This window comes from Fukomys damarensis, unplaced genomic scaffold, assembly GCF_012274545.1.
Source record: "Fukomys damarensis isolate Sample0158 unplaced genomic scaffold, DMR_v1.0_HiC HiC_scaffold_24, whole genome shotgun sequence".
NCBI classification, from domain to species: Eukaryota; Metazoa; Chordata; class Mammalia; order Rodentia; family Bathyergidae; genus Fukomys; species Fukomys damarensis.
The window spans coordinates 28,183,237-28,203,686 of NW_022900936.1; the positions used below are offsets into that span (position 1 = coordinate 28,183,237).

General features: G+C 32.0%; 1 protein-coding gene across 12 annotated transcripts in view; it reads left to right on the forward strand.

Annotated features, from left to right (window-relative positions):
• Positions 1-20,450, forward strand: part of Robo2 (roundabout guidance receptor 2) — a 1,584,609-nt gene that overhangs the window by 1,453,162 nt on the left and 110,997 nt on the right. For 8 of the 12 annotated variants that reach the window (XM_010645674.3, XM_010645673.3, XM_033768136.1 and 5 more), the window contains 2 exons: positions 1,471-1,482; positions 16,603-16,727. In XM_010645674.3, coding sequence (XP_010643976.1) covers positions 1,471-1,482; positions 16,603-16,727 — 137 coding nt within the window. The remainder of the gene's footprint in view (positions 1-1,470; positions 1,483-16,602; positions 16,728-20,450) is intronic. The other 4 variants (XM_010645671.2, XM_033768137.1, XM_033768138.1 and 1 more) reach the window with 1 other exon arrangement.

Here is a 20,450-nt window from a genome sequence, read left to right on the forward strand (position 1 = left end):
ATATATATATATTACAAGGTAACTCCCCTTTCCTCTTGCTAAGAAACCCATTATATAGGACTCAAAGTGATATCCCTAATCCTGAATTTTATACTGCCAATCCAATTGCCTTGCCTTATCATTTTTCCTATTTTCTTAATTGTGAATTATACTGCTATAAAATACAACAACTTTCAGATCAAGGCAACTGTATTTTGTTTAGAGATTATACAAAACTTATATTCTGAGCTGAGTGAATGACTAAGTATAGACATGTTTGCAATGCTGTGCCCATCTCACTATGCTCAAAGACCATCAGCAACAGAATACTAACCATACATTTTCTAGGGCAACATTATGCACTTACCCTGTATCTACTGCAATGTGAGCGAAAGATTGGTCTGTTGACAAAGCTTGTATTTTGAATATAAGAATTCATAAAAGCTCAAATAATCTTAACTGTATTTCTCCTTCAATTGGATAATGAGGATAGGTACATATTTTATAGTACTCATCTAATGCTTTTATATAAAATGGTTTACTGTGCAAAATGATTTGGCATTAATCTTTTGATAGAAAGTATTATTAAGATCATGTATAACTCTTACAATTTCTGTGCATTAAAAACAAAGGCAGCCAATTACTACTGATTTTAGTGATTGAAAGTTATGGTAAGGACCAGGGATTTAGCTCAGTGGTTCCACTGCCTGCCTCTCAAGCGCAAGTTCCCGGGTTTGATCTGCAGGACGAAAAAAAAGAAAGGAAGTTATGGTGTAACAAAAAACAATATTTTTTAGAACAGCAGTTTGAAATCCATTCTGAACATGAACAAGAGTCAACTTGTCTGTCAGTCATTGTATCCTGACTTTTCCAAAAAGAAGAAAAAAAAGCTTACTAGAAGTTAGGACACTACTGAGTTGAAATTTCTAAGGCTGTTCCAACCTTTTTGTTATATTCTCATCCACCTTGTCCATGGATGAAAACTGATGTGAACATATTACTGACTGAAAAGAAGCATCAGGGACTTTTCTGTAGTCCTTTTAATGGTTCTGACTAACCATGCTTAAAATCCAATTGCTATTTAAATCAGACAGTGAGGCCTTCTTTTATTGACATGACATTTACTGTTCCGTGACTTGAATAGTTATATTCAGCAGGTTCTTAACTTTAGGATAACACAAGACTATTTAACTCCAGGTCTTGAAATGATACCTCTACAAGTGATACTCTTAAGACTCTACCTAAAATATCTCTCACATTACTGATAGTCAGTTCTGAAATTCAAAATAATTATTTTCTTAGAATTATAAGTTTCAGTTTATCAAACTCAGGACATTCTATTCATGGTTGAATTATGAGACTAGAAATCATTCTATTGTCCATACTTAAACGTGACATTACACATCATGCATTCTGATAATTTTTTTTCTTTTCTTTCTTTTTTTTACATTTCTTTTTTATGTTCTCACCACACCATTGTAATGTCTACAGCTCGCCCTGTTGGTAAGTAGCCATCCTTCTATCCATTTAGCATGGCTTTATATAATGCATCATAATTCATACATTTTAGCATTTGAAACTATATATTTCTTCACCTATGTTAAAATATTACTTGAGAAGCTGTCTGCTATAAAGTTGTTACTTTTCATCCTTTTGATAAACTACATAACATTCAATAGGTACCAATTTTCATGTAAAATAATATATAAATGATTGCTTTTATAAGTTGCTTTTTTAAGAAAAAAATATAGTATTTCCCTTTTCCATTATATGTATACCATTATAAATTACTACTTATGACTGCTGTTATTTGTTTAATTTTTTTGAACTGAAATTAAAAAGCTTAATTTGGCATGTCAGTTTAAACAAAATTGCACAGAATGCTTTAAATTAGTATACACAGATTCCTGTCATTAGTGTGGAAGGGAGGGAAAAGTTTGTTCTTTGCATGAAAAGTTAGTGATTATTTTTTCAATATATCTTATGCCTTATTTGGCTTTGCAAAGTTGAATAGCTTGTACTTATAGAAATTTAAATATTAATTATTTGTAAACATTGGGATGATGAAATATTTTCAAGTTTACTTATGTAACAGACTTTCTGCTGCTTGTTCAAAGTTTAATTTAAATCACCAATAGCCACGTTTAAATAAAATATGTCTTGATAATTTTGTGTTAAAGTAAATGAAGAAACGGACGCATAAATAGGTAGATGAATGAATGAATTCATTACATCACTTCTTTAATAACCCAAAAGATATGTTAATAACTTAATCAATTATCAGGGGTTTAGAAATTTTTCCATCAGGCCTCAAAAGCTTTCCTAATGTACTGGCTTGACATTGTTCCCATTTTATCTATATTGGTTGAAATATTCACAGGCATTCTTAGTATAATTATATTTTTTATATAATTAACAAATATAGTAAATAAAATTTTGGTTCTCAGTATGAAATTATGATGTGAAGTTTCTGGTCAGTTCTGTTTTTTAATTACTACTTTAATATCCCTAATCCTATTCACATCATCTCTATAAAAGAGAGGATAATATTAGTTTTTCAGAGCTGGAGCAACAATGAATTGAGTTTCAGATTCAGTGTGTTTGTGAAAAGTGTCCTGTTCACCGATATTGTCTGATATATTTCTAGTCTTTGAGACATATTTTCTTCCATTTTAATACTTAACATATAGTTATGGTTTTAGTTAACTGAAATATAAATTATAAAGCATTTTCTTGCGGTGTAATTATTAAATTAGTCATGCTTTTTAAAATTAATGCTTGAAAACTGAGGATCATGTTGTGATAATTTTAATGCTAATTTTCTTGTATTTGTATCAATTCCTATTAATACTAACTTTCTAGGTCAGTGATTTGACATTTAAAATGAAAAAGAAAATGGGAAAGAATGAGATAACACAGGAACATACAGAGAAGTGACAGCAGGCTACCTGACCACCCTGTTTGAGTTCTTCTTTCAACTTCTGGAAACTAGATTTTAGATCCAGAGATTGACTCAGTTATGTGTCAGAAAGGAAGCATTTTAATATACATGAAGGAAGCATTTACATAATAAAAATAAATGGAAAGATTTATATATGTTACATATAATAAAAGTATAGATTATCTATCGTAAAAATTAATCAGGACTAATATGAAAATGTTACTATTTTTTGAATTCTTGATAAGGAAACAATAAAAACCTTCGCAAGTTTATCTATAAGTTATTTTAAGTTAATAAACTTATGTTTTTATAGTAGATATTAAAATAGATGAATAGATGAGTATGTTTCTTAATAAAAGGATGGCATTAGACATAGCTCAGATTTTAGGTTGTTTTTGCATTGACGACTATGGTATTTATAAGAAAAAGACCTTTCAATGAACAGAAAAATAAATGAACAGAAAAAATGAACAATAAAATCTCACTTAAAAATATCAGTCTCTCTATAGAATCCTCATGTAAATACACAACTGCTTCATTTATATAATGTCACAAGTTCTTACCACATAACCCATTAAATTTTTCTGATATATTTAAATCTATTAAGCAAAGAAAAATTCAAGCATTGAAGTGATGTGATTTTTAAGGGTATTAAGATGTTATCTGTCGCAAGCAAGGCATTTCAAATGTTTTTTCTAATTTTTATTCTTGATTGAAATGATTTCTCAAATTCCCATTGGACTGGAAATAAAGAATAGCTGCTTGACACATTGTACTTTATTCTTGGGAAGTCTGTCATTTTATAAATCTATCTCAGATGACTTATGACAATGTTCAGAAATATGAAGAACTATACTTTAACTTGACAACTACTATTAATATTGGAAATGGATGTTACATACATTTTATTGGATTAAGAAAGAAGAGACTGTTAATGAAGAAATTAGCCAGGTGTTTCTTTTTATCAACTCTTTGGATCAATGTAAATTCAGTAACTGTATATATTTAAACATTTATTGTAGGGCCAAGAAGTAAAAGTCAAGTAATATAATTATTTAAGTTTTAATTCAGTATTAATTTGGTGAAGAAATTTGTATGAAGTACATAAAATTAGAAGGATAGCACCTGTCTGAAACTTTTGAAAGAAAATTAGAAATTCTTGAATTTTCTAGAATACTTCTAGATGCAGAAAACCATAAATACATCACACTCTGAAAGATCTCCTGTGCGGAAGCCCTGTTTAGACTCCATTCTATACACCACTAACTGGAAGTTTTAGCCAACAAGAAAGCTCAGGAGCTGCAGTTAAATAAAAGATGTAGCAACCCTGTGCATTTCACAGCTGGCATTAAATGATCTCTAAACTGCAGTTTTGAGATTCTGTGAAAATTTGATGCAGATAATTCTCTAATGGAAAATGTTACTGAAAGCAGTCGATTGCATACTTGCAGAGGAAGCTATATATATTACTCATCTGTAATATCACTAACATCACAAAAATAGCCCTTTAATCCAACTACTATACTTGCTAGTTACCACACATACTACATCAATAATGCTTTGATAATTAGAAATCTGCCAAAATTTCCTATGGTTTTGATTGTTTACTGTTGGGATTTAGCTCAGTGGTTCTGCCACCTGCCTTGCAAGCACAAAGACCTGAGTTCAATTCCCAGTACCAAAACAAAACAAAACAAAAACCAAACCAAACAAAACAAAACAAAAAAAACACAAAGGCATTCTTTATATAAAAACTACCTACATCTTAGGGCATAGTTAGCTATGAGCATTGAAGTATTCATTTGTTTATTTGGAAAACTATTCAAATGAAGGAACTGACAAGAAAAAAAATCTAAATATGGATATCTTCCTTCCTATAACCATCTGTTTTATTTTTCTATCAAAAGCCCTTCCCAAGCTTAAAAATAAAAAAAGAACATCTATTTTGGAGATGGGCAACACATTTTTTTCCTTACAGCAACTCAAAACATGATGAGTAATTTGGAAAAGAACTGTCAGAACTACCAGCTGCCTTGCTTGTGAAGCTGAGCCCTGCTCTGTTTTGTATCTCTGAGCCATATGCTATCTGCTGATCCCTTCAAGTATAGAAATTAAAGGCTGAGTGTATCAGGTGAAACTTGCTTAAAATATAAAAAACAAAGCAAGAATGTACAAATTTAAGGAAATTTCTATATTTTCCTATTCTGTAACACTAAAATATGTTTCCTTTGGCTAAAAATAATAGTGGCTGTGCTAGAATTTATAAATATGTATTGACAAATATATATTCATGGAAAAATTCAACTTCCCTAGATTGTTTAACTGAAGTCCTTGCTATTTTCTACAAAATGAAATTTTTATAGACCTATTTTAATGGTTTTACTGCTCAAATAAAAATAAACACATTCTCATTTTTGAAAGTTCTGTTTTATTAAATGAAAAGGGGTTTGTTATAACATTCTATAAAACATTTTGTTCTTGAGGCTACAAGTTCAATACAAAGAGTGATTGGAAAATTCATCTCAGCATATTAGAAATCAATATTACTTTTACAAATATAATAGATAGTCCCAGTACTTTCATCTTCTACTCAAACTCAAAATTTGGAAAATTTAATGTATTCTACCCAGTTTTAATTAATATTGAAAGTGTCCCAGTTCTTTTTTTAAATCAGAAAACATGTAGTTTTTAGGCATTGTGCTTAGATGCACTATCTGCAAAAGATGCTCTGAGTGATTTTGCAAGTAGACCTAGAATTTTTTTCCTTGCATCCTTTCTTTGGACAAACCATTGCCCTGTGACCTGAGGTGATCTTCTCTTTCCTGAAAGCATTTAATGTTTCCTGCACCTGGCACTAATTAACGACATTATGCAGAGTCCCAATTAATTATTACTAAGCATCACATTTTTCATTGCTCCATATGGTTTGATTAAATGATAGGCTAAAAATAATACACGCAATCTTAGCTTGTGTATTCCAACAGTTTCCACAATGTGAAATGTTTGAAGTATCTTAAACTAACACTAATTTTTAAAGTGAAAATCAAGCACCAGTTACTTCACGTCCTAAACTATTTAATCTTGTGTGTTTAATGGTGTCTGTCCATTGTCTTTACAGGAAAGGCTAGTTATAAAATTACTGAATTATACTTTTTTTTTTTCTCTTTTTGTTTTGTCATTGAAAGGTTTTGTAATGAAGCCTGAAGCTTTCAGAGTATTTTCCCTTTTGGGTTGGAGTGTTTTTTCACTCTCCTATATGAATACCTGTGCAGTTCTTCCAAATACCTTTGCTGGCTTATACTTTAGTGTGGATCATCTTGTATCTAATATTCTTGGGACACGTCAAGCCTCTCAAGTCTATATAATCATGATTTAACTGACTTTGTTTCATGACTATTTTCTGTTTTATCCTTGAATATTTTTGTGTGTTTCAGTTTTTCTTTTCTTCAAATACATTGGTTATGTTGGCTTACATTTTTCTACATTCCGTATTTATCAACTTCTCTGTAGTAATTTCAGTCATTCATTTTATTCTAATGTATGTCTGTCTTTTTTTAGGCAAGTTTTGTAAGTTATAAATCAATCCGTTTTATCTACTATTTTCCCTTTTATGTCATTAATTTATAAGTAATTATTAATCTACTACTTTGTTTTGCAAGGATCCTCTTTTAATCCCTATCTGGCCTTCTCAATTTTAGTCAGTTTTCTAAAAGTTAGTGTTTCTTATACCCTAAGTTTCACTCTTGACTCTAGATCATGATCGAAGGATTAAGAAATAAATTCTCACATACTAACAGATTTCTGTACAATCAGAATTAACAGAGAATTGAGGATAGGTTGGTGTTCAGCATGCTTCTTCATTCTACCACATACTTTCCTATATTTGCCAAAATCATTTTATTTTAAAATTTGTATTTTTGGCTGCGCTAGTTGTCCCATATTACTGACTTCATTTCTTGTTTTCAGTGGAGAAAAATGAAACAATGATCCTTTATTCCAATAACTTAAAATATATATTAAAATATTTAAATCTCAGTGATTTTGTTTTCTCCCAATAGGATTAAAATAAGTATTAAATATTTTAAATGAGCTAGTACTTAAATTACCATCAGTATTAAATACGATGATTATGATGATGTAAGAGTGATGGCCAAAAGCTGTACTATGAAACAAGCATTAAGAGATTTCATTGGATATAGACAACATAAATCACGTTATCATTTGAGCCACACTTTTTTAAAAAGTCAAAATTTTTATTTTCATAAGTTACAGCAATCTGTAGACAGATATGCTATACCTTGATGTGCTGTAAAATGTACTATGGCAAACGTTATCCCTAGATATTACATGCATAGCATTTGAATTGCTACACTACTTATTTAAACATATTAAAATTACTCAAGGGACTAGTACATAATTATATTCATTAAAATATTTAAAAGAGCAAATGAAATTAAAATTTTCAGTTAAAACATATCTGAGTGAATTTTTAAATTTCTTAGGCAAATATTGATTGCCAGATACATTGGTGATATTATTTTCATCTGTCCCACAGAACTCGTAGTTCTTTGTCTCAAAATGCACAGTTGAGCTAATCTCTCTGCTTCTTGTAGATCTAGCATAACATTTACATGAGGCAAGGGCATGGCTAATGCTGGTGCAGTTCATTGATACACACATATGCATACATAGGTAACACTCGCCCAGAAGATGTTTATGCAAGCAGCTTTAACTAGTGCTATAAAGAGATTAAGCAGAATTAATGGTAACAGGCCAATCACATATTCCCCATTCTGCTAGGAGGAGATAAAATATAACAAAAAGAAGGCACTAATGAGTTAGGATGGTGCCTTACTAAGCGTGTAATTAATGTTATTAAGAAACATTGCAATTGCATATTAAAATTCTGTTAACTAAGCAACTCTTCAGCATCAGTACATTTGTTTCTGGGTTGCAAGACTATTTTTTTTTTCCTTTTTCTTTTTCTGATTGGCATCTTCATGCAATCTTTCTCTAAAAAATGAGATAATGGGAAGTGATGAGCCCTCACGGTTTAGCTGAAGTGCTGACATGACAGTTCTGGCAAGTTGACAGGTTAAGTGAGTGAAAATGGATGTCTTGTCTCACCATTTACTCGGAGAGCCCTTTTTAAGCTGTATTTTTCTTCTTCTTGCTCCCTCTCTTACAGTCCCTTCTTCGCTGTACATGAGAAGTCTGGTTTTCCCCATTTAAGAATTTAATAACTTGAAGGAACTTTTCTCCACCATTCAGTACATTATTCTTTCTGAGGTCAAAAATGAAATAACTGCTTTAGTAATAATGTTGACATTGTCCTTCCAAATAATTAATTCATTTTAAAGCTAATGGCATTTATCTTGCTATTTAACAATTCCTTAAAGAAATGAAGTTTCATTATTTTATTGGTAATGTTTTAATCAGGAAGGCAAATAGAAAAGCAAACATACAAGACAGAATAATAAGCTGAAATCAGATTTAGTAGTTTAGAATTTGTTCAAAATGTAGACATATTTTCTAGAAAGATTTCATTTTGAACTTTTGTATAATCCAAAAGTTCTATAAAACTTATATATTTAATAAGACTGGTTTCCTGTACATACTTATAATTGAAAATAAGTCTGCTTTAATAATTTGACCATTTCCCAAAAAAATATGTGATTCCACTAACATAAGTCCTCAGTTTAACAAACATACAAAAAAAAAAAAAAAGATAAAGACCTAGATTGACAATAGTGACAAAGAAGGCAGATAAGGAACTAAGGGAACTAAATAAGTCAGCAGCGCAGTCTGAGAAATTTATTACTCTAATATAATGTGCATGTATTTTCCCCTCTGTGAGGAGCAACCTCTCACCCTTACTTTCTTACCTTTTCCATCTATTAAAACAAATCAAATCTCCAAACCCACATACTCTGCCTAATTGCTTTCATGGTTGCTATACATGACAACTTAGAAGACCATTTCTATTACTTTATGTTCATGCAACATAATAATAACTTCACTGCCTACTTTAGCTATCCAAATTTGAATTGTTGGAAGTGATTTGGGGGGAGGTCTCAGACATCATATGAGTCCTCCAAAGATTATCTTCCCACAATCAGCAAATTCCTCAAGGATATACAAAAATGCAAAGATTCATAGCTACAAAACAGCTGTTTTCATTACTCACATAAGGACTGAATGCAATTTATATGTATATATGAGACCTCTAATTGAAAGATTGTAAAATACGAAGTCTAAGAAAATACAGATTCTGAGAACTGTGATGCATTGTAGTCAATCTTTTCTCTTTGACAATTTCTGCACTTTTTTTTCAGCTTTAATTGAGTTTATTGGTACATTTTAGGGATACAGTACAGTTACATTCATTGTTGGGATCTTGTACCTCTACATGACAAGTCTTGATTCTCAGTTTTTCCCCTTACCCCTGCACTTTTTAATATTCATGAAAACAGTAAACCATCCAATACTTTTCCTTTTTTTACTTTGGCCTTGAGGAAGAAGATAGATAGATAAGATTACTGTTGAAAGAAAAGTTATAGATACTAATATTTTAACATGGAGTAAGAATTTTTATATTAGCAACAAGTAACTGATTGAGAAAGAAAACATATCACTCAATTAGGAGAGGTACTGCTACAGATGTGTTAAGTAAAATGTAATTGGAAATTAGGTAAATTAGCAATTTGATCATTTACTGACAAATGAATATAATATGATTAAATGGGCTTTATAAAAATGGTTATTTTTAGTCCTATATCCCTGATTTGAATTTTCCATCGCATTGCATCCTCTGTGATGTTTTATGTGTAAATATGCTTCAATTCATATATTTTATGACATGTATACGTTCACAAAGTTACAGAAATTATTTTGTAAGGAAGTCACAAATAGTGAAAATTAAATAGAGAAGTTGAGGAAACTATCTTTTATCAGTTAAAAGCCAACTTGTTCTAGTAATCAACTTAATATCTCAAATCTAGTGTATATTATATTGTGATTAAATGCTATCTCACTATTTGTTCGTACTAAGGCAAGCCTGTTCATAATTTTATTTTTTACAGGAACTTCTAAGTTTGATTGCTAAAAAATGCCTGTATTTTTCTATGTTTTATTTTTCCTTTGGGATTGTGGCTACTCCTTTATAGTCTTTTGGGTCATAAATTTCAAATTTGGTATCGGAGGATCTGTACAGATACCATATCAGTGTTAACTGGGAGTTTCTTTTTTTTTTTCTTTTTCTTTTTCTCTTTCAAATAACATTGTCTTCAATAGAAATTACTGCAAATGCCGAGGTAGAAAAAATGAGTATGTGTTTCAGATCTTTTTTTTTGGGGGGGTACTGGGGATTGAACTCGGGTCCTTGCTCTTGCAAGGCAGGCCACCGAACCGCTGAGCTAAATCCCCGGCCCGAGATCATTTTAATAATATTTTCATTTCCAAGTCATTCATTTAGAATTCATTGTTTGCGGCCTTTCCCAGTCAAATAAGGACAACATTTAAGTGGAAAATGGTACACATCATCGCTCCATGTTAGTAAGAGCTTACAAGTGAATTGAGAGATCAAGTTACATAGAAGAGAAAGGGATTGAGGGCTGGGATTTAGCTCAGTGGTTCTGGCAACTGCCGCGCAAACACAAGGACCGGAATTCGATCCCCAGTAAAATACAAATAAAAATGAAGGAGGAGGAGGAGAAGGAAAAAGAAGAGGGAGGGATAGAGAAATAAGGCAAGGAAAGCAAGGGCAAATACAAGATCAGAGAATATTCAGGTTACTTGTTGTCGACAAGGTGAATCAAAGGATGATAGCAAGATGGGTTTACCACAAGAACAACCAAATAAATATGTGAGTGATTGAAAGGAGACTGGTGTGACAAAATTCTGGAGCTCACTGGGGGACAAAGGAGATTCAGAATGATAAAATGTTGGGCTTGCTCATAGAAGCTAAAACCTAAAATGTTACATGGAGGAGAATAATTTGTAAGTGTTTCAATGACAGGCATTTGTAGGTTTTCAGTACCATGTAATAGAAAGCACTATAGGTTTTTCAATTCACAGACTTAAAGGAAGAATACATTAAATTGGTTGTACTTGTAGGTAGTATAGAAAGAATAAATCTATGTTTAGTTTACTTTAATAATAAAAGTGATTGTCCAAGAAAAGCACACTATGATTTTTCAAATATCGTATCCTGTTAAAACTGTGGCCTAAAAATCTTGCTGTTATGTTCAGTACTAGACATGACAAATTCTCAGTCCGATAATGATCTGAAGTGAATTGAATTAAACTAGTAGGTCAGTCTTTAATAGGGTCAAATTCAGCACTGGCATGGACTGAAAGTCAAACCTATCTTCCAGTCTAATACTTTAACCACAAGTAAGTGTGTATCCTTCAAGAGATTCAGTTTATTGGTCTTTGTATCATAATGGTAATATTAGAAAATGAAGCTTTTAAAATTTTAAAGGAAATAATCTATATGGGTAGCTTGGGATTTACATGATCCTTGGGATTTAATAAACCCTCGATTAATGATAATTATTGTAGCAAGCATTCTGTGACTAAATGAATCTTTAACTCAAACAAATGATGAGAAAGATTCCTTTTTAAATTTGCTTAGATAATATATTAGCATTTATTAAGTGTTATATTAAACAGCAAAGGAAATTTGTTTTGTATCTGAGTTTATCACAAAGTTCAAAATGTTTATTAATACAGAGGCAAAAGTTTATTCATTCAGGCATGAAATCACACCCAAAGAGAGAGCAGCCGAGTGTATCTGTAACCATCCTGTATCACATATTAATGTATCTAACTGCTGTATGACTATCTCCATGTTAATGCCTGCCATAGAAAGTCACATTTTCCTGTAGAAACAACTTGAACACGATGTGATTAACCTTTAAGGTCCCCCCTTCCCTCGTCTCAAAGCCCACCTCATGCATGGCCTGTGCTTCCTACTCATGTTCACCCATCTAATTTCCATATCGCCCACTCACTCTGCCCAGCAGGCATTAGCATAACAGAGCTGTAGCATGACTTTGATTGAAGCCAGCTTGGCCTGAATGCAGTATCAAAGCATAATTTAGCAGAAATCAAATCCAATTTACTGTGCATTGTATTTAAATTCTCAAAACACTGTTTCAAGTGAACTGTCCCAGACCTCTAATCTTAATTGGCCTTTTTATATTCGGGCCTTATTTCTCTGGAAAGCATACAACATACTTTTCTTACGGAGCTATTGTTTTTTAACTTGGAAGTGTTTATTAAATGCTGAATTGTGCCACTCTGTTTGCCTCATCCCATTTCTTCTTCTAGCTGAAGCAATAAGGTATAATCACTAGACAGATTAAGCAAGTATGTCATTACATCGTAGTTACAAGTAAATTGTCTAATGTTTTCAGGTTTTAGAGAGGACATGAATGTACATTTTATATTCCTCTGACTCACAAACTTATCGGAGAATTGCCATTTCTATAACTAGCATATTCTTCTGGAGTTTATAACTCAATCACTTTAATTCACATTGGACTTAAATGTGTGTTTTGAATTATCATCTTGAGGACCTAATTGTGTTTTTTTATATTTAACGACAGCTATTGTAGAAAATCAATTTTATGTATAGCACACTTTGCACTATTGTGCTGTGTTGATAAAATGCCACCTCCGTCTCCTCCCTCCCATTGGTGCCATCAGCCAAGTGCTGCCTTTTGAAACCATTTTCCCTGCAACCTGGCAGAAATACTGAAACTGTGGAATGTTCACAGAAGAATTATTGATGCAGTGCTTCATTTTAAAACCTCAAAAATAAATTTCTTTAGCTGATATCCCTTCCCAGAAGATTGCAGTATAGATCTTGGGCAGAGAAAGGGAGTCTATAAAAGTAAAAGTGATTATTGCCATTTGTTTTGTTAAACTGACTCCATGTGATAAAAGGACACACATTTTCAGAGACTCAAATGCTCTTTAAATTTTTTGACTTTGTAAAATGTTTCCTTCGGTATTTTTAGCTTTTTTTAAATTTTAAAAATGGTAAGATAATTCCAGTGCCATTGAGATGCTTGAGATATAATTTCTAGTGACAAGATATTGGATGCAGTATTAATATAACATATTTGTAATAACTAAGAACAAAAATACCACATAATTAAACATCACATGAAAATATATGCTTTTGAAATTCATAACACAAAAACGGATAGCTTTTTGTTAGCAGTCTTTTGAAAAATTCGACATGGATAAAAGATCAAGAAATTATGATTTCTTAGCTTTTTAAAGATTATATCATCAGTAGTACGTATTAGCTATGGTTTTCCATAACTTTTTAAGAGTTCTGATGAAATGTTTTCTTTAGTGCTATTACAAATAACGATTCCCAGTTGAACACTCTGTCCCGACTTGCTAATGCTTTCTAGTGCTTTGCTTCTTCCTTTCCAATCACCATCTTAATTGCTTGCAGAGAATTTTTTCCGTAACACAAATCTGATGATATTTGTCTTCCAAAAGCATCTTTGATAGATCTGAACAGATTTCAGGACAAAAATCTTAACACAAATTATCGGGCCCTGTCTATGTGATCTCTGCAGCCTAGATTCCTTTTTTCTTAAAATCCTTTGTCTTCTACCCAATCGCAGATATCTGCCCTAGATGCTGATTATGCCTTGCCAAGTGACCCTGCTTTTCTTCATCTGGTGAACTCTGACTTGTGCTTTGAAATACAGCTCAAGTGTAGGCCACTTCTGGCATTTATTCTTCCTTCTTCACCTCGTGGCTTAATTTGCTTCTATTCAGTATCTTCTAGATTTTTTTCTATTATTATATACATTATATTCTATATATTTATTTGTTTGCATACTTCCTTAGCAGCCTGGGCCACAGAAGAAGGACCACTGTTTATTTAGCTTCCCTTCCCTTGCACCAAGCAGGATGTCTCACACTGAGTAGTCAGTCTCTACATCTTAAATTAATAAACAGATGCATCATAGCTTCTCGGAAATGTGGACACACAGATAGGATCAATTGCCAGTCCTTATTTAGGAGAGCATATTATGACAACGTTTAAAAAATTGTAGTACATGAATTTCCAAAACATTTTTGCAGAATCGCTGGCCTAAAGATTTTCACTGTTTTCATTTATGTCCCATTTGATGATTTCAACCATATGTATTCTCTGTTCATTTTCTAAATTATATTTTAAAAATTATATCTAAAAAAATACCAGATAGAGTACATGGGGTTCTAAAGTTTTACTAATTGTGTAGGCTAATTTAATTTTTTCTCATCCAAAGAAGTGACAATGAACTAATAGTTTGAATATGTAATATTTTATTAATGGTAAATAGCATATCTTGACAATTGTTTTCAATTTTTAATGTTGAGATAAAACTAAATACTTCCCTTGAAGCTAGTATCCATATTTACATCATTACTCTTTGTTCATAGATTTCAAGGGTAAAGAATTACACATGGATTACGAAGTAGAAAACCTATTATCATGCAGATACACATGACAGAGACCAATCTTGTTACAGACCAGCCTTAAGGGTCTCTTGGAGGTACCTGGTGGTTTCACATATCTACTGAAAAATAGACAGATACTGTTGTATTTTCAGTTTTTCCTAATTTCTTAACATTCATATAAAATATCATTCCTATTAAAAAAAACATGAAACAAAAATCAAAGTATCTGCTGATTCAGTAGAATTGTTAAGAAATAGCAAGATTGTAAGAAGGACGTAATCTGAAAACGCAAGGCCACACAAACCACACTATGGTCAAATAGATCCATAAATCTGGATTCTCCATACTGTTAGGATGAGGCTTCTGTTATCTGTAGTTATAGAAAGAGATTTTACTTAGTAAATTTCTCTCTTCTGTCCCTAGGGCATGTGTTGGCTGTGTTGAATTAGGAATCAGTATAATAGAACACAAAAAATAAGTCAATACAAATCTCACTGATTATTTTTGAGAAAAAAAAATGCCACTGCTGTCTTAGTGATAGCATTTGTAGTAGGATGAATAATTGGGTATATGTGTGAGGCTACTCTGCATTTAGTCTTTTCTTAGATCCACATGTACAGCCTTTAGAATTACAGGTGAAGGACTTTATTGCCCACAACTTTTATTCTTAGCATTCTCTAGAAGTCACATGTTAAGACTGTTGCCAAGTACACCACATTCTACAAATTAAAGTTGAGTTTTGAATGATTGCATGGCCTTAGTTTTCTAGCATAAGCAACTGATTAAAGTGGAAATGGATGATTAGAAAATCATGGGATAAACAATGTTGCATTTTCTCCAAGAAAAGTGAGGTTTGGTATGAAGGTGTCCTTGTGAAAGCTTCCAGATACACTGTTCTGTTATCCCACCCCTTACTTTTCTCTAAGTGTTATTTGTGTCCTGGTCTCATTACCTTCACTTCAGCGTTTTACTAGTCTCCCAACAAAACTCTACAATTGAATGTTTCTCACCCTACCGTATGTTCATTACAGGGTTAAACTTTCCAAAAAATTATTCTTTGAAATAATCATTCCTCAGTTTAGAAAGAGTCAGAAGAAAATCCTCAATATGGCTTCTTAAATCTCCCTTTGTTGTCATAATGGTTATACAATTTAAACTCTCCATTCCCGCCAGATCATATAAGGTATGCTAGATGTGTTACTGCTGCTTTTTTACTCAGGAAATTGGCTTGAAATGTATTCATTACTCCACTTATGCAAATGCTGCCTAGGAAACTGTAACGTCATTTTCCTACAAAAAGTCTTTCACTGCCAGCACAAAACAGATTCCTCCGTCCTAAAGCTGTATCACGTTGATTATATGTACTATAATTTATGTGCTACTCTACTATGGTCTGAGAGTCCCTCTACCACTGTACTTAACACAGTCTTAGAAAAGTGTTGGGTTAGTTTTGTTTTTATTGTTGTCATTGTCATCATGATTTTTGTCTTTCTGTTGGTTAAGAGCTCTTTGATGACTTATCAGAGCTACTCCTCTCTATTTCTTTAGTGCCCAGTCAAGAAGGAAAATAGTAGCTGCTAAAACATTGCTTGTCCATCTATATGAAATTAATTAAGTTAAGCAAACTATTTTAATACATTTATGTATACTGTTAACTTTGTTTGAAACTCCCATTTCTTAAATACTTTAATGTCTTTAACTCTTCAACTCCTTATTTGTAGAAAATAAATATTTTAACAATAAGGATCATGTTTTATGTCTTCTAGCATCCCATTACCTCAAATGATATCTTACAAACATTATAAGAAAATTCATGTTTGCTTAATAAATTGATTTTAATGTAAGGATATAGTGATTCTTTTCCACCTTTATCCCAAAAGCAGAAGCAAAATGAGTTCCATGTTTTTCCCTAAAAATTAGAATCATAAGGACCCTATGTATTTTACTCCATATGTGTGTAGAAGACAGCATTATAATGCACAATATTAAAATATATATAAGTAAGTTTACTTTTTCGCATTTAATAGAGCACTCTTTCCCTTTCCCTTTGGGTTTTGAGACACTGGAAAAAGTAAAAAAAAAAAAAGTAAAAAAACAAATGTATCCTTCCTCTTGACACTAAACAATCCAACTAGAGCCGATTCTCACTTTGACATCACTTTCTTTGTCAATGATATTTACACACTTTCTTTCTTTTTAAATTATAGCTCCTCCACAGTTTGTGGTCAGGCCAAGGGATCAGATTGTTGCACAAGGTCGAACAGTGACATTTCCTTGTGAGACAAAGGGAAACCCACAGCCAGCTGTGTTTTGGCAGAAGGAAGGCAGCCAGGTGAGTGTGAGGCTCCACGTTTCTCTGCTATCTGTGAACCCCACCGCACCCGGGCTCTGGTGACATTCAAAGCTTGCCTTGCCGCAGTGCTATCAATATCGAGCCCACTGTATTGTGAAAAATGAGGCAAGTGATTCCTCTATTAATAAATGGCAGATTTGTGTTAGCACTGATCCTTATATTTGCTGGATTGAACTTTTATAATTCTGTATCTTACATAAAAAAGAAATAAGCATGGACACTTTATTTCCATCTTTTCATCATCTCACATTGTTTTCTTTTCCCTTATTACCCTTCCCCTACCACCTTCCCTACACCTTTAGCTCCTTTCTTCCCATTTCTCAATGTCACTAATCTTATTAGGATCTTATGTATTATTGCAGATTATTCACACCAGAGAAACTATTCATTATTTACACATGTGTGACTTATTTATTTCACTTAGGAGTATATCCCCAAAATGTATCCATTTTCCTATGAATGAATCTATTTTCTCGTTCTTTATGGCTGAGTAATATTCCATTTTATAGAAAAACTGCATTTTTATCCAGTTTCCAACTGATGGGCAAATAGGCTGTTTCCAAATTTTAGCTATTACAAACTGTGCTGCTATAAACATGGAAAAAATAACTTAAAATTGCAATGAAAACCTCTCTAGCCATTTAAAATGTCTAAAGGTAAAAGTAGTTTTACTTTTCTCTCAGCACTTCTTATTTTTAGTCTGAGTATTGGAAGAAACTTCGTCTTGGAGAGTAATGGAAACTGTTTTTTGTGTTTTGGTTTCTGTTTTTGTTTTTTTTCTGATATTGGAGATTGAACCTAGGGCCTGTGCATGAAAGGCATGCACCTTATCATTGAGCTATATTTCAACACCAAAATTTTTTGCAGGATGTGTACACAATGGAAGACTATTAAGCAAAAAATAAAATGAAATAATTATATTTATAGGTAAATGGATGAAACTCAAGATAATGCTATGTGAAACAAGTCAAAGGTAGTTAAAATATTGATTCTTTTACATGACTAGCCTAAGATCTAAATAAATAATTAAGTAAAATTAAAAAGAAATGGTAAGAAACAAGAAAGCAGACTTTTTGGACTGGGGAAGAATTAAAGGAGGGGATTAGAGGTAATGGAGAGGTGATAAAGGGATTGCAAATGATCAAGAAACGTTATATACATGCCAGTTCCCCCAAAGTGAAGGTAACTGTTATGTATTATAAACATACAGTAAAAAACATCTCGAGGAGTTTGAATACTGATAGAGAAAGAAAGTGTTTTAGGAGAATTTACAAATTAGAAGTCATCTGTGTCTACCTGGCTTGAGAGCCTTTAAGAAGTTCTTTTTAGCCATCTTCTCATAATTGTAATGGGTTCTTGTACATTCCTGTACCATGCCCAAGCTAGGAGATTCAATGACTCCACCTGGATAGCTAAATCCTCTTTCTTACATTCCTCAATTCTCAGTGTTGCCTTTCTGAGTTGTGGAATATAAAGACAATGATGAATATGGAAGTTAAAGTGAAGTCACTGCCTTATCTCATATCAGAATTATTTCAGACATTAACTCACAGATCATTTTGTATCAGTTACGAATTTTATTATAAAATAATTTTACTCATAGAATTCCTGACTCTTCACTTAAGATTTTTCAGAAGAAATTTATCACAAATAATAAAACGAGTCTAAAGCAACATGATATAAACAAATGCATGTATATATACTAAACAGAGAAGAATTCAAAGCCATTTTTCTTCTTTAAATTACAGAACTATTGCAGTGCTATTTAACTTTCTGAAGCCAGTATTGTCAGTCTAAAATGTGCAGACTTACATTTTGCTTCTTATAAGTAGTGAAGATTACATGAATATCTTAAATTATATGAATATTTTAAGATGACATGAATATCTTATACAAAACATAAAGAGCTCATGGAATGTTATAACTCTGATGGTAAATATTTTGATGTAAAGCAATTTGAGTTTTGCAAATTTACACTTTAACTTCTTATATTATGTGAAATACTATCATAATGTAATGTTATATACACACACACATATATTTATATGTATGTATGTATGTATGTATACAGTAAACATCTATATGAGATTGTTTCATGTAGAAATCATGTCTCCTAAAATACTTTGAAGTGGAATACACAGTGATATGTGTATTGGTCCTATAGTTCAATAAATATATGTTATTCGGCATTGGTTTTAGTAGTCTTGAAAAAATGACCATCAAAAGCACTTTAGCATTGCTTTTTTCTATTATGTTCTATTAAGTGACATGTAATTCTAGAGATATTGTTGACAAAGGCTACACAACATTTTAGTGCGATTTTAATTTGTTTTTAACCTTAATTCTAGTTTTCTTCACCAACTGGGAAGGAGGGAGGGAGAGAGGGAGGAAGGGAGGAAGGAAGAGAGAAAGACAGAACAAAAAGAGAAGTGTGTGATAAAATTGTACATTTTTAAATTGAATTTATTATACATTTTAAAATCATGAATTGAAATATTAGGAAAAATAAATTGGTCTTACTCTCTCCAGTACCCAAATTTTACAAGGATCCATGACCATCCATCAGTAGAATGTTTTACAAAGCTAGACTTAATGGTCCATATTCTTCAGTATGTGCTGATAATGCCAATTAGTACTGATAGGTTATGCCAGCACTTCAAGTCAAGAAGAGCTTTGTGAAGTTCCTGGTTTTTGCTTATAATCCATTTTCTTTTGCCTATGTCATGCAAGCAGGGAATAAAGATGATAAGTTAACCTCAATCAAATGCCATTTTCCATGTCAGCGAATCATTTAGAAGAGAGACTGATATTATATTGTAGAGAAAGAGATCCCGGAAAGAATCGGATCATCTGATGGATTAGTGCTATGTAAATTAGTATTCTAATGGCTAATTGTAGGAAAGTGTGCACTTTCAGTTATTGTATAATTTTTGAGTGGTTCTAAAATTTAGACCTTTCCTTATGAGATAGTTTATTTCTGTGATATATTTGGTTTGCACAGGAGATTTAACTTGTTCTCGAAATTATGTTTCATGAATATGAATATGTCTATACTTATATAGTAATGCATATTTAGAACAGGGCAGCAGTATTTTGAAATTATATTCCTGACATGCTAACAAACATCTCTTTTTGTTTAACAACATAGTAATGTTTATGTAAAGTGGGCTTATAGTGTCACACTTGAATCTAATAAAGTGGACATCCATCATGTTGCAATAAAGAGAAGAGTTTCTAATTAAAGTAGGACATCATTTGCAGGTTTAAAGTCATTTAGTGTAATTGAAAAGTGTTAATACCCTATTTTATCCTCTTCCGCTGGTATTACTTCAAGGGTAAAAACATTTTAAGGTGAAAATGTGTCTTGTGCCTTTAATTGAATGTTATTACCTCCTGATTGCTACTTATTGAAATTGTTTAATTACAAACCTGGAAAATTAATTACTATATTGAGAAACAGATCCCAGAGGGTTATAATGTTCTCTTTTTTTCTAGGTAAATACAACATAAAAATCGATATGTCCTTATGTATAATCCAACTTTGAAACATACCTTAATATGATTTATTATACCCAAATGTTTTTCTTAATTGAGCAACAGTAAAACAACATAGGTCACCCAAGTTAATGTCACTGCTCTTGTATAGGAATTGTAAAAATTTGTATTAGGGCTATGTGAGCTATAGGGTAGGGTTTAAGTATA